The sequence below is a fragment of the Pleurodeles waltl genome, chromosome 5 (genome assembly GCF_031143425.1).
Source record: "Pleurodeles waltl isolate 20211129_DDA chromosome 5, aPleWal1.hap1.20221129, whole genome shotgun sequence".
Taxonomy (NCBI): Eukaryota; Metazoa; Chordata; class Amphibia; order Caudata; family Salamandridae; genus Pleurodeles; species Pleurodeles waltl.
The window spans coordinates 219,857,178-219,870,667 of record NC_090444.1 but is presented as its reverse complement, the minus strand read 5'-3'; the positions used below and the strand labels follow the sequence as shown (position 1 = coordinate 219,870,667).

General features: G+C 42.5%; 1 protein-coding gene across 2 annotated transcripts in view; it reads left to right on the top strand.

Moving 5' to 3' along the window:
* Positions 1 to 13,490, top strand: part of TRAF5 (TNF receptor associated factor 5) — a 261,574-nt gene that overhangs the window by 141,027 nt on the left and 107,057 nt on the right. For both annotated transcript variants that reach the window (XM_069233948.1, XM_069233949.1), the window contains exon 5: positions 1,520 to 1,684. In XM_069233948.1, coding sequence (XP_069090049.1) covers positions 1,520 to 1,684 — 165 coding nt within the window. The remainder of the gene's footprint in view (positions 1 to 1,519; positions 1,685 to 13,490) is intronic.

Genomic DNA, 13,490 nt, shown 5'->3' with positions numbered 1-13,490 from the left:
TGCTAGTAACACTAGATATGTATGTGAAAATCTCCACCACCGTTGTGAGGATCTCCCCATGGGAATGTATAAGGACATTTTTTAGGTGTATTTTTCTTTAAAAGTATTTTAATATAAAATATGAATGTTTAGTACTTCAAAATACTCATTTGTAACCTAAAAGTAATACAATGTTTCAGTACATTAACTCCTCAAATTATATGTGCATTACATAATTAATGAATTGAATATATTCATTTAATTTATAAATTATAGTTTTTAACTAATGATTTAAAAAAAACACCCTTACTGGAAGTTACATTATTTACTTATTTACAAAAGGTTGTTTAAAATGGTGTTTAATTATATATATATATATATATATATATATATATATATATATATATATATATATATAAACACACACACACAAACTGCTCCTGAAGTCTGTGCACTACAAGGGTGACGAGTTGGCAGAGAGTCCAATAATTCAATAGTATAGTGTCCCTCTCTATGGAGGAATGACCACGCACCCTCAGGCAGTTCTTGCTATGGGGTAATATTTTATTTTCTGCCTATATGAGAGTGTGTTGCAGCGGTTGTTATGTTATGTTACCCTTACTTGTAAAGCGTGCATTCACCTGGTGGCTTCATGGTGCTGAGGTATCAGAAACATTGAGCGCAACATACCGTTTAATCATATGCTAGTCTAAAAAGCCAAGTCTTTAAGAGTTTCCTGAATAACAGGGGGCGGTTCTGATATCAGGTGGGAGGGTCTTCCAGATGCGGGGGGCAAGTACTGAGAATCTGGAATCATCAAGTTTAGTTTTTTTAAATGAGGGATGATGAGAAGATTCAAGTGCATAGATTTCAGACTACGGGTGGGTGCGTACTTTTTTTAATACGGGCTGGAATGAAAGCAGGACTGCTACTCTTTAATAATTCATGTCGTGTGTGATGGTTCACTTACGCCAAGGCTGGTCTGTAGTACATCTGAAGCTGTTTTGACACTTATGAGGGTGCAGTAAATTAAGAAGTGCAATTTGTGAGTGGAAATGATCTTACTTATTTGTGGGTGTATGTATTATATTACCATGTCCTTCCTTACATTTCCCTAAACCCCTTTCATTTAGTAATAAGTATTTCTCATTTCCCAGCCCCTCCCTTTGTACCTCCCACATTTACTACTTAAATGTATTTGTACATGTGCAGTACCTCTGCACAGGAAAGATAGAAGAGGTGGAGGCGGAAGTCTACAGCCCTAGATTTTGTGAATAGTATTTTACATCGTGTGAGTAGTACAACTGTAGGACTAGTTTACGTACTAGAGAATGCAGTTTGTTAATAGACTCCAATGTTTTGATTTTACTTTTGTGAGTTGCAGGTGTATGTGTGCAATAAAACTGGTAGAGAACCACTTTTTGTCCTACCTATCCTTTTACCCCTTTCAGTCATTAGGGCTAAAATTGGCAAATATTTTATTTTTTAAAATTGCTCCACATGTATAATTACTAAAGTGTGTTTTTGTCAATCATAACAGGACCATCTCAAGCAATGCTTTTATGAAATTACTGAATGTGCTAATGATGGATGTCGTGATGAAATACTCAGAAAAGATTTAAATGAGCATTTACAGGGTCAATGTAAATTCCGAGAAGAAGCATGTCAGCACTGTAAGCGGAGTATGGTAGCAGTCAACTTAAAGGTAACTACAACATCAGATTTACTATGTATTTTAGAGATTTTGCAACATTTTTAGCACAATCCTTTTACATGTGTAGCCATATTCGTCAGCATCTTTACACAGGTCCCGGTGCAAACCTTAAGTGTAATTTCCATAAAACAGTTAGTGCAAAAAAATGGGTAGTTTAAAAACATTTTACATCACTTGGTTGATGCAAATGTTTGTGATGGCACAAAATTATCCGACATCGATTACAGCTATGTGGTACTTCTCCTGGAATCTTCATTCAACAGAAAAACATGTAAACATTTGTAAAGCATGTGTAAAGAAATCCCATTTCTGAACCCATTAAGTGCTTTGAATTCACATTTGCGATACCCTATCATTGTACAAATAAAATGCATACATATTTAATAATCTACCGTGAATCTGAAACAGTCATAAAAGGTTTACTGTGCCCTTGATAAGACAACACTAATGAACATTTTGTCTTGGTAACATTGTCCAGAAATGCATCTTCAGTCCTCTGCTGAGGCATTCGTTCAAGGCAAATGGAAAAAGCGTTGATAACGTCTACAGATAGTTCTAGTTGTTTGTCACAGACTAAGGGCCTGATTACGATCTTGGTGGATAGAATACTCATTCAAAAAGGTGACGGATATTCCGTCCACCGTATTACAATCTCTATAGGATACAATGGGATCACAATACGGGGGCGGGATATCCGTCACCTTTGTGGCGTAATAACCCCATCTTCCAAAATCGTAATCAGGCCCTAAATTGTTTACATTGCATACCCTTAGTTTCCAATACATTATATACTCTTACAGAGGGCTTAGGGTCAACCCGTTGCTCAGTTGAACGGGTTGTTGTCTTTCTGTGGGGTCTGCTCTGATGTTATTTGTTTCCTCCCTGTGCTTATGTTTGTCTCAGTCAGGAGCATTCCGAACACATAATGTTCTGATTGGGTGAGTTGTAACCTCCCACTACTGTTTTGGGGGCTCTCTTTTTCTTTCCCTTTCAGGAACCGATAGAAGTGCATGTCTTTCTTTTGTAGTTCCTCTGTTCACGTAGTCCTCTTGGCATACCTTCTATGCCACTCACTTTTTCGGCTTTAGCCACTCCTCATCCCCTAGTTGATCTTTTGGAAATTTTATTTCTATCAGTTTTTTCCACAACATACAATAATAACTAACATTCCTCTAGATTAGAAATTGCAGGCACCTACTTGGTATACCAACTCTCATAATGATCAGCTAAAGTCCACACTTGCAGCTAGCTCTAAAAACGAACTCTAGGCTCCACAGAGTAGTGTCCTATCCATCTGCAAAACACTTCACTGCCTCATCAGATTTGGTAAATTCTATATTCAATCTAGAATACAGTAAAATGCAGCACACTAACCATAGAGGCACTCATGCACACAGACCGCCAGGTATACAGGTACTCATGTACCCTAGCCAACACATGGAGACTCATACTCACAGACACCACACATGGACGTACGAATGCCACATAACATAACTACAGTTAGACAGCACATACGCAGATACATATAGAGAGTGAGTAGATAGACTAACAGATTGACAGAAGAAAATGTGGACGAACAGATAGATGGATTAAAGAATGCACAACGGATGGGTGTACGGTCCATGTCTACTTAGTGTTGGCCCTACACAGGGTTAAAACATTTGAAGTGGTGAAAAGAGTCAATTAAATTTTTCCTCTTTCTTTGCAGAAATCACTTCTAAACAGTGATGGAATACTTCACAGTCAATGCCCATCCAAACCGTCTTTGGAATGATCGCATGCATGTAACAGTATCATCCATGCCCATTTCATGAAAGTAGCCTCTTTGGTGTAATGGTTCATTGCCAGTACCGCAGTTCAGTACCTTCATATCTCAAGTACTAATATGTGACACCTGTTGTTGACAAATGGCTCCTTGTAGGTGGAACACCATGAATCCAGCCATGGCATTTTTCTTTATTAATTTATTATTCGGTGCACTGGTTCGAGTAAGGCATCTTAGACACTTTGAAATGGAGAGAAATTGGTGCCCAACTCCATTTCTAGGCACAGGGGGAAGTAAGTCAGAATATGAATAAAGTGACAATCCCAAAGCATTTAGAGAGAATGAAGCATTACCGATCCCCAAGTGCACACCCTTTATGTCCCTCTAGACATGACTAGGGGACCCTTCTTATGGTCACTCTTTAAATATTTTGGTTGTGAACGTGGCAGTCAAATGTAATATTATAGACAATGATACAGTCAATTTCATGAAATGAATGTGTTTCATGTGCAAGTGACTTACTGTTGTAACAACATTAAAAAGAATACAGACTGAGGGCCTATTTTAGAATTCAGTTCCAACCCATATCACCTGAGCTACTCTAGAGCTGTGATAAAGTGGTGCAACCCGTAAAACAAATCTTGGCTGTTGATTTAGGAAGAAATGTGGATTGCTTTGGAGTTGATGTGAAGAATGCAATGAAAGCATAAGAAGTGTACTTCAAAGATATAATTATATGTTCGATGGCATGTGTAGCTGCAGATACACATGCTGTGCACAGTCCGCCATCTGGTGTTGGGCTCGGAGTGTTACAAGTTGTTTTTCTTCGAAGAAGTCTTTTCGAGTCACGAGACCGAGGGACTCCTCCCATTTCGATTCCATTGCGTATGGGCGTCGACTCCATCTTAGATTGTTTTTTTTCCGCCATCGGGTTCGGACGTGTTCCTTTTCGCTCCGTGTTTCGGGTCGGAAAGTTAGTTAGAATCTCGGAAAAAAACGTCGGTATTGTTTGCGTTCGGTATCGGGTTAGTTAGAACAAATCGACACCGAATTTTGAAGAGCTCCGGTGGCCCTTCGGGGTTTTTTCGATCCCCCGTCGGGGCCTGGTCAGCCCGGCCACTTGCGACTTTAAGGCTCATGGAACGGACCCCATTCCGCTTCTGCCCAAAATGCCATCACAAGTATCCGTATACGGATCACCATCTGGTCTGTAACTTGTGCTTGTCCCCCGAGCACAAGGAGGATACTTGTGAAGCCTGTCGAGCGTTTCGGTCGAGGAAGACGCTGAGAGACCGAAGAGCCAGGAGACTACAAATGGCGTCCACACCGACAGGTCAAGATCGTTTCGAGGAGGAAGAAGAAGCTTTCTCCGTCCACGAGTCGGATTCTGAAGAACTCGACGCCGAAGAAATACCCAAAACCGTGAGTAAGACGTCGAAAATCAAGACTCACGAGAAGTCCACAAAAGCCCAGGGGACGCCACCGCCAACAGGCCATGGCTTAACCCGAAAAATAGGTGACCCATCCAAGGCACCGAAAAAGGGCATGCTGGTGTCGAAGTCATCCGACTCCGGTCGAGATACCGCCACACAGCAACCTCGGAGCCGAGACAGCGGCTCCGAGAAACTTCGGCACAGAGACAGTGGCACCGAAGAATTTCGGCACCGAGACACCACGCCGAAAACAAAGAAGGTTTCTTCGGAGCCTAAAAAGACTTCCGAAAAGGTTTCGGTTCCGAAACATCCAGCCTTGGAGCCGAAAACTAGTTCCTATACAGAGGAACAAGGATTAACCTCCCAATTACATAGATTTGGAGAGGAGCTTCAAGCTGTAGAGCCTGACTACACTCAAAGAAGGCTTCATATTCATGAGGACACAGGGAAGATAACCACTCTTCCCCCAATCAAAATAAAAAGGAAACTTGCCTTTCAACAAAAGGACAAGCAACCACAGGCAAAGGTGGCAAGGAAAACAACCCCACCACCGTCTCCACCACCATCAATACATGCATCACCAGCAACAACTCCACCACTGATGCACTCACCAGCTCATACTACAATGAGTCAGGATGATCCCGATGCATGGGACCTTTACGAAGCTCCAGTGCCTGACAACAGCCCAGACTCCTATCCTACAAAACCGTCACCACCTGAGGACAGTACATCCTACACACAGGTGGTCACAAGGGCAGCCGAATTTCACAACGTCACCTTACATTCTGAACCACTTGAGGATGACTTTCTGTTTAACCCCCTATCCTCCACCCATAGCCAGTACCAAAGCCTTCCCATGCTCCCAGGAAGGCTAAGACATTCAAAACAAATATTTCAGGATCCAGTTAAAGGCAGAGCCATAACTCCAAGGGTGGAGAAAAAGTACAAGCCACCGCCAACAGATCCAGTCTATATTACAACACAACTAACACCAGACTCAGTAGTTGTCGGGGCAGCTCGTTAGAGAGCCAACTCTCATACCTCAGGGGACGCACCACCTCCAGACAAGGAGAGCCGCAAATTTGATGCAGCGGGAAAAAGGGTTGCAACACAAGCAGCAAATCAATGGCGTATTGCCAATTCACAAGCACTTTTGGCAAGATACGACAGAGCTCATTGGGATGAAATGCAACATTTCATCGAACACTTACCCAAGGAGTTCCAAAAAAGAGCGCAACAGGTGGTGGAAGAGGGACAAAGTATCTCAAATAATCAGATACGGTCTTCCATGGATGCAGCAGATACAGCTGCGAGGACAATAAACACTGCAATCACGATACGAAGGCACGCATGGCTGCGCACTTCAGGGTTCAAGCCGGAAATCCAACAAGCTGTGCTCAATATGCCATTTAATGAACAGCAATTGTTTGGGCCGGAGGTGGACACTGCCATTGACAAACTCAAAAAAGACACTGATACAGCCAAAGCCATGGGCGCACTCTACTCCCCGCAGAGCAGAGGCACATTTCGGAAAACACCTTTTAGGGGAGGGTTTCGAGGTCAACCCACAGAAACCACAACCTCACAAACAAGGCCTACTTACCAGGGTCAATATCAAAGGGGAGGTTTTCGGGGGCAATATAGAAGGGGCCAATTCCCAAGAAATCGTGAAAAATTCCAAGGCCCCAAAACTCCTCAAAATAAACAGTGACTCACAAGTCACACAACCCCATCACATAACACCTGTGGGGGGAAGACTAAGCCAATTTTACAAACTTTGGGAGGAAATAACAACAGACACTTGGGTCTTAGCAATTATCCAGCATGGTTATTGCATAGAATTTCTCCAATTCCCTCCAAACGTCCCACCGAAAACACACAATATGTCAAAACAACATATAGATCTTCTAGGACTAGAAGTTCAAGCATTGCTACAAAAGGACGCAATAGAATTAGTACCACATCTACAAAAAAACACAGGAGTTTACTCACTGTACTTTCTGATACCCAAAAAGGACAAAACTCTGAGACCAATACTAGATCTCAGAACACTAAATACCTACATCAAATCAGACCACTTTCACATGGTCACATTACAAGACGTAATCCCACTGCTTAAACAGCAAGACTACATGACAACATTAGACCTAAAAGATGCGTATTTCCATATACCAATACATCCTTCACACAGGAAATACCTAAGGTTTGTATTCCAAGGAATACATTACCAATTCAAAGTGTTGCCATTCGGAATAACAACTGCGCCAAGAGTTTTTACAAAATGCCTAGCAGTGGTAGCTGCACATATCAGAAGGCAGCAAATACATGTGTTCCCGTACTTAGACGACTGGTTAATCAAAACCAACACGCTAAAACAGTGTTCACAGCACACAAAATATGTCATAGAAACCCTTCACAGGCTAGGTTTCTCCATCAACTACGCGAAGTCACACCTTTTGCCGTGTCAAACACAGCAATACTTAGGAGCGACAATCAACACAGCAATAGGGATTGCCACTCCAAGTCCACAAAGGGTTCAAACATTTCACAAAGTAATACAGGCCATGTATCCAACACAAAAGATACAAGTCTAAACGGTAATGAAACTCCTAGGCATGATGTCTTCATGCATAGCCATTGTCCCAAACGCAAGATTACACATGCGGCCCTTACAACAGTGCCTAGCATCACAATGGTCACAAGCACAGGGTCAACTTCTAGATCTGGTGTTGATAGACCGCCAAACATACATCTCGCTTCTATGGTGGAACAGTACAAATTTAAACCAAGGGAGGCCTTTCCAAGACCCAGTGCCACAATACGTCATAACGACGGATGCTTCCATGACAGGGTGGGGAGCACACCTCAATCAACCCAGCATCCAAGGACAATGGGACATACATCAGAGGCAGTTTCACATAAATCACTTAGAACTGTTAGCAGTATTTCTGGCGCTGAAAGCATTTCAACCCATAATAACCCAAAAATACATTCTTGTCAAAACAGACAACATGACAACAATGTATTATCTAAACAAACAAGGAGGGACACACTCGACGCAGTTGTGCCTCCTAACACAAAAAATATGGCATTGGGCAATTCACAACCACATTCGCCTAATAGCACAATTTATTCCAGGGATTCAGAACCAGTTGGCCGACAATCTCTCTCGAGATCACCAACAAACCCACGAATGGGAAATTCACCCCCAAATACTAAACAATTACTTTCAAATTTGGGGGACACCTCAAATAGATCTATTTGCAACAAAGGAAAACTCAAAATGCCAAAACTTCGCATCCAGGTACCCACAAGATCAATCCCAAGGCAATGTTCTATGGATGAACTGGTCAGGGATATTTGCGTACGCTTTTCCCCCTCTCCCTCTCCTTCCATATCTAGTAAACAGGTTGAGTCAAAACAAACTCAAACTCATACTAATAGCACCAACATGGGCAAGGCAACCTTGGTACACAACACTACTAGACCTTTCAGTAGTACCTCATGTCAAACTACCCAACAGACCAGATCTGTTAACACAACACAAACAACAGATCAGACATCCAAATCCAGCATCTTTGAATCTAGCAATTTGGCTCCTGAAATCCTAGAATTCGGACACTTAGACCTCACACAAGAATGTATGGAGGTCATAAGACAAGCTAGGAAACCTACCACTAGACACTGCTATGCAAACAAGTGGAAAAGATTTGTGTATTACTGCCAGAATAATTAAATTCAGCCATTACACGCATCTCCAAAAGATATAGTAGGATATTTACTACATTTGCAAAAATCAAATCTAGCTTTCTCTTCCATAAAGATACATCTCACCGCAATATCAGCTTACCTGCAAATTATTCATTCAACTTCACTATTTAGAATACCAGTCATTAAAGCATTTATGGAAGGCCTAAAGAGAATTATACCACCAAGAACACCACCTGTTCCTTCATGGAACCTCAACATTGTCTTAACAAGACTCATGGGTCCACCTTTCGAGCCCATGCATTCTTGTGAAATGCAATACTTAACGTGGAAAGTTGCATTTTTGACTGCCATCACATCTCTAAGAAGAGAGAGTGAGATTCAAGCATTTACCATACAAGAACCATTTATTCAAATACATAAAAATAAAGTAGTTCTAAGGACAAATCCAAAATCTTTACCAAAGGTTATCTCACCGTTCCACTTAAATCAAACAGTAGAATTACCTGTGTTCTTCCCACAGCCAGATTCTGTAGCTGAAAGAGCACTACATACATTAGACATCAAAAGAGCACTAATGTACTACATTGACAGAACAAAACTAATTAGAAAAACAAAACAACTATTTATTGCCTTTCAAAAACCTCATACAGGAAAACCAATTTCAAAACAAGGTATTGCTAGGTGGATAGTTAAGTGTATTCAAACCTGCTATCTTAAAGCAAAGAGAGAGCTGCCTATTACACCAAAGGCACACTCAACCAGAAAGAAAGGTGCTACCATGGCCTTTCTAGGAAATATTCCAATGAACGAAATATGTAAGGCAGCAACATGGTCTACGCCTCATACATTTACCAAGCACTACTGTGTAGATGTGTTAACTGCACAACAAGCCACAGTAGGTCAAGCTGTACTAAGAACATTATTTCAAACTACTTCAACTCCTACAGGCTAAACCACCGCTTTTGGGGAGATAACTGCTTACTAGTCTATGCGCAGCATGTGTATCTGCAGCTACACATGCCATCGAACGGAAAATGTCACTTACCCAGTGTACATCTGTTCGTGGCATGAGTCGCTGCAGATTCACATGCGCCCACCCGCCTCCCTGGGAGCCTGTAGCCGTTTAGAAGTAGATCTTGAACATTTGTACATTTGTAAATATATTACTTTAACCTTTGTTATGTACATACGTATTCATTCCATTGCATGGGCACTATTACTAACATACACAACTCCTACCTCACCCTCTGCGGGGAAAACAATCTAAGATGGAGTCGACGCCCATGCGCAATGGAATCGAAATGGGAGGAGTCCCTCGGTCTCGTGACTCGAAAAGACTTCTTCGAAGAAAAACAACTTGTAACACTCCGAGCCCAACACCAGATGGCGGACTGTGCACAGCATGTGAATCTGCAGCGACTCATGCCACGAACAGATGTACACTGGGTAAGTGACATTTTCCTTCTTTTACAAACCATAATAATTCAAATTCTTTGTGTGTTAATCTAAGACTAATAAATTATGAAATCTGAAATATTGAGTGAAATATGGACTTCGGTTTCTGTATGAATCAGAAATTGTGTGATCTCTGAATAATCAACCGCTGGTATACATAAGTTAACCCCTTAGCTGCTGGGCCGTTTCCCCCCCCAGTGCTGAGCCCTTTATTGGCTATTTGGGGTAGTTCACGCTTAGGCCTTCATAACTTTTTGTGCACATAAGTTATCCACGCCAAATTTGCGTCCTTTTTTTCCAACATCCTAGGGATTCTAATGGTACCCAGAGTTTGTGGTTTCCCCTGGAGGAGACCAAGAAATTAGCCAAAATACAGTGAAAATTTTGTTTTTTCCAAAAAAATTGAAAGAAAGGGCTGCCGAAGAAGGCTTGTGGTTTTTTCCCTGAAAATGCCATCAACAAAGGGTTTCTGGTGCTGAAATCACCATCTTCCCACCTTTCAGGAACGGGCAGACTTGAATCAGAAAACCAAATTTTTCAACACAAATTTGGCATTTTACTGGGACATACCCCATTTTTACTATTTTTGGTGCTTTCAGCCTCCTTCCAGTTAGTGACAGGAATGGGTGTGAAACCAATGCTGGATCCCGGAAAGCTAAACATTTCTGAAAACTAGACAAAATTCTGAATTCAGCAAGGGGTCATTTGTGTAGATCCTACAAGGTTTTCCTACAGAAAATAACAGCTGAAATAAAAAAATATTGAAATTGAGCTGAAAACAACAGCCATTTTTCTTTATGTTTTACTCTGTAACTTTTTCATGCGATATACCGTTTTGTCTGCTGGACTCTTCTGGTTGCGGGGATATAAAGGGCTTGTAGGTTCATCAAGAACCCTAGGTACCCAGAGCCAATAAATGAGCTGCACCCTGCAGTTGGTTTTCATTCTATACTGGGAATACAGCAATTCATTTGCTGAAATATGAAGAGTGAAAAATAGGTATCAAGAAAACCTTTGCATTTCCAAAATGGGCTCAAGATAAGGTTTTGAGGAGCAGTGGTTATTTGCACATCTCTGAATTCCGGGGTGCCCATACTAGCATGTGAATTGCAGGGCATTTCTCAAATAGACGTCTTTTTTACACACTCTCTTATATTTGGAAGGAAAAAATGTAGAGAAAGATAAGGGGCAATAACACTTGTTTTGCTATTCTATGTTCCCCCAAGTCTCCCGATAAAAATGATACCTCACTTGTGTGGGTAGGCCTATCGCCCGCAACAGGAAATGCCCCAAAACACAACGTGGACACATCCCATTTTTTTGACAGAAAACAGAGCTGTTTTTTGCAAAGTGCCTAACTGTTGATTTTGGCCTCTAGCTCAGCCGGCACCTAGGGAAACCTACCAACCCTGTGCATTTTTGAAAACTAGAGACCTAGGGGAATCCAAGATGGGGTGACTTGTGGGGCTCTGACCAGGTTCTGTTACCCAGAATCCTTTGCAAACCTCAAAATGTGGCTAAAAAAACACGTTTTCCTCTCATTGCGGTGACAGAAAGTTCTGGAATCTGAGAGGAGCCACAAATTTCCTTCCACCCAGCGTTCCCCCAAGTCTCCCGATAAAAATGATACCTCACTTGTGTGGGTAGGCCTGGTGCCCGCGACAGGAATAGATCACACAACGGTCAATGTTGGTCCTTACATGAGGCAGCTGTTGACCCTGGGGTGATCCATTCCTGACGCAGGCACTAGGTGTAGGCACTCAAGTGGGGTAGTGTTTTTATCAGGACAGGTGAGGAGTCACTGGGTGGTAGGAATTTTGTGGACCCCAGCATATTCCTGTAGTTTGTGTGACAGAAATGCGAGAAAAATAGAGTTTTTATTCAACATTTCAGCTTTGCAGGGTATTCTGGGTAAGAAAACTTTGGGGAATCCACACAAGTCACACCTCTGTGGACTCCCCCGAATGTCTAGTTTCCAGAAATGTTTGTGTTTAGTGTGTTTCTCTATATGGCCGCCGAACCCAGGACCAAAAACACAGGTGCCTGCCTTACAAAACCAGTTTGTTTTGCCATAGATAATTTTGATGTCTCCACAATACGATTTGGGTGGTGGAATTTGGGGCTGAACTAAATTGGGGAGCTCCCAAGAGAGCACTCTTTCTCTCTCTCTGCTTGCCGCCGCATTCACCTGCTCTCTGGGTTGGGCTAACCCACTATTACCCAGTTGCACAAACAGCTTGCGAAGGGACAGCAGGACTGTCCTCATCACCTCCCTCATAATGTACTGGAAGAGGAGTTATCGAATGGGACTCCTCCGACTGAAAAATCACTCCCAGAGTCTGCGCCATTGTCCTATCCCTCAGATGCTGTCTCAGTATCTGATGTCTCAGTCTCTGATCCTATGTCAGAGCTGTCCTCTATAACCCTAGTGCCGGCAGCAGTCATCCATCAAGATGCCATCTCTGCTATTGGCTAAACTGTTGCTCTAAAACACTAGCCTACGTAGACAGTCACAAAATCGATGGTGTGTGTGAGATACGTGCAACAGTAGAGGCCACCTTACCTGCGCTTCTTCCCTCAATCAGCACGTTCTTTCAAGACACTAAAAAAACACCTTGTCACATACCATTCGTCACAGTCTTTAGCACCTCCTGCGCCCAGTCCAACAATCATTATTGGTGCTCCCACTCCCTCCTCCTCGGATTCCCTCATTACCACCCAGCAAAAGTGCCCTTCATCTCTCCATAGCCGCCCTCCACCCCGCACATACATTTCATTGGTATTATAGCGCAGGTAATGGCTGACTTTACTAATGTACTCAGCTATTTACATAAAATACAAATTTGCTCTTTACAGTAGGCATATAAACCTTCTGCGCTTCTTTATGGCACTAAAACTGCCACTAGACAAGTCTGACCCTTTTCCCCCCAGGGAAACCACACACATATTGACAAAAGTGATATATATATATGACAGCCAACCACCTGAAACTCAACTCAAGTAAAACCGAAATAATCCTCTTTGGCCCACACAAAAACACCTGGGACCCCTCATGGTGGCCCACCACGCTAGGCCCTGCACCCACCCCCGCCAACCACGCACGCAACCTCGGTATCATCCTAGACTCGTCCCTCTCGATGACCCAACAAATCAACGCTCTCACCTCCTCATGCTTCAACACACTCCGTACACTGAAAAAAACATTCAAATGGATCCCCACAGAGACCAGAAAAACTGTCACTCACACACTCATCAGCAGCAGACTTGATTACGGAAACGCCCTCTATGCCGGCACCACTCTAAAACTCAAGCGCAAACTACAGCGCATCCAGAACTCAGCAGCACGACTCATCCTCGACCTCCCCAGACACGAACACATCTCTCCACACCTCAAATCCCTCCACTGGCTCCCCATTGACAAAAGGATCACCTT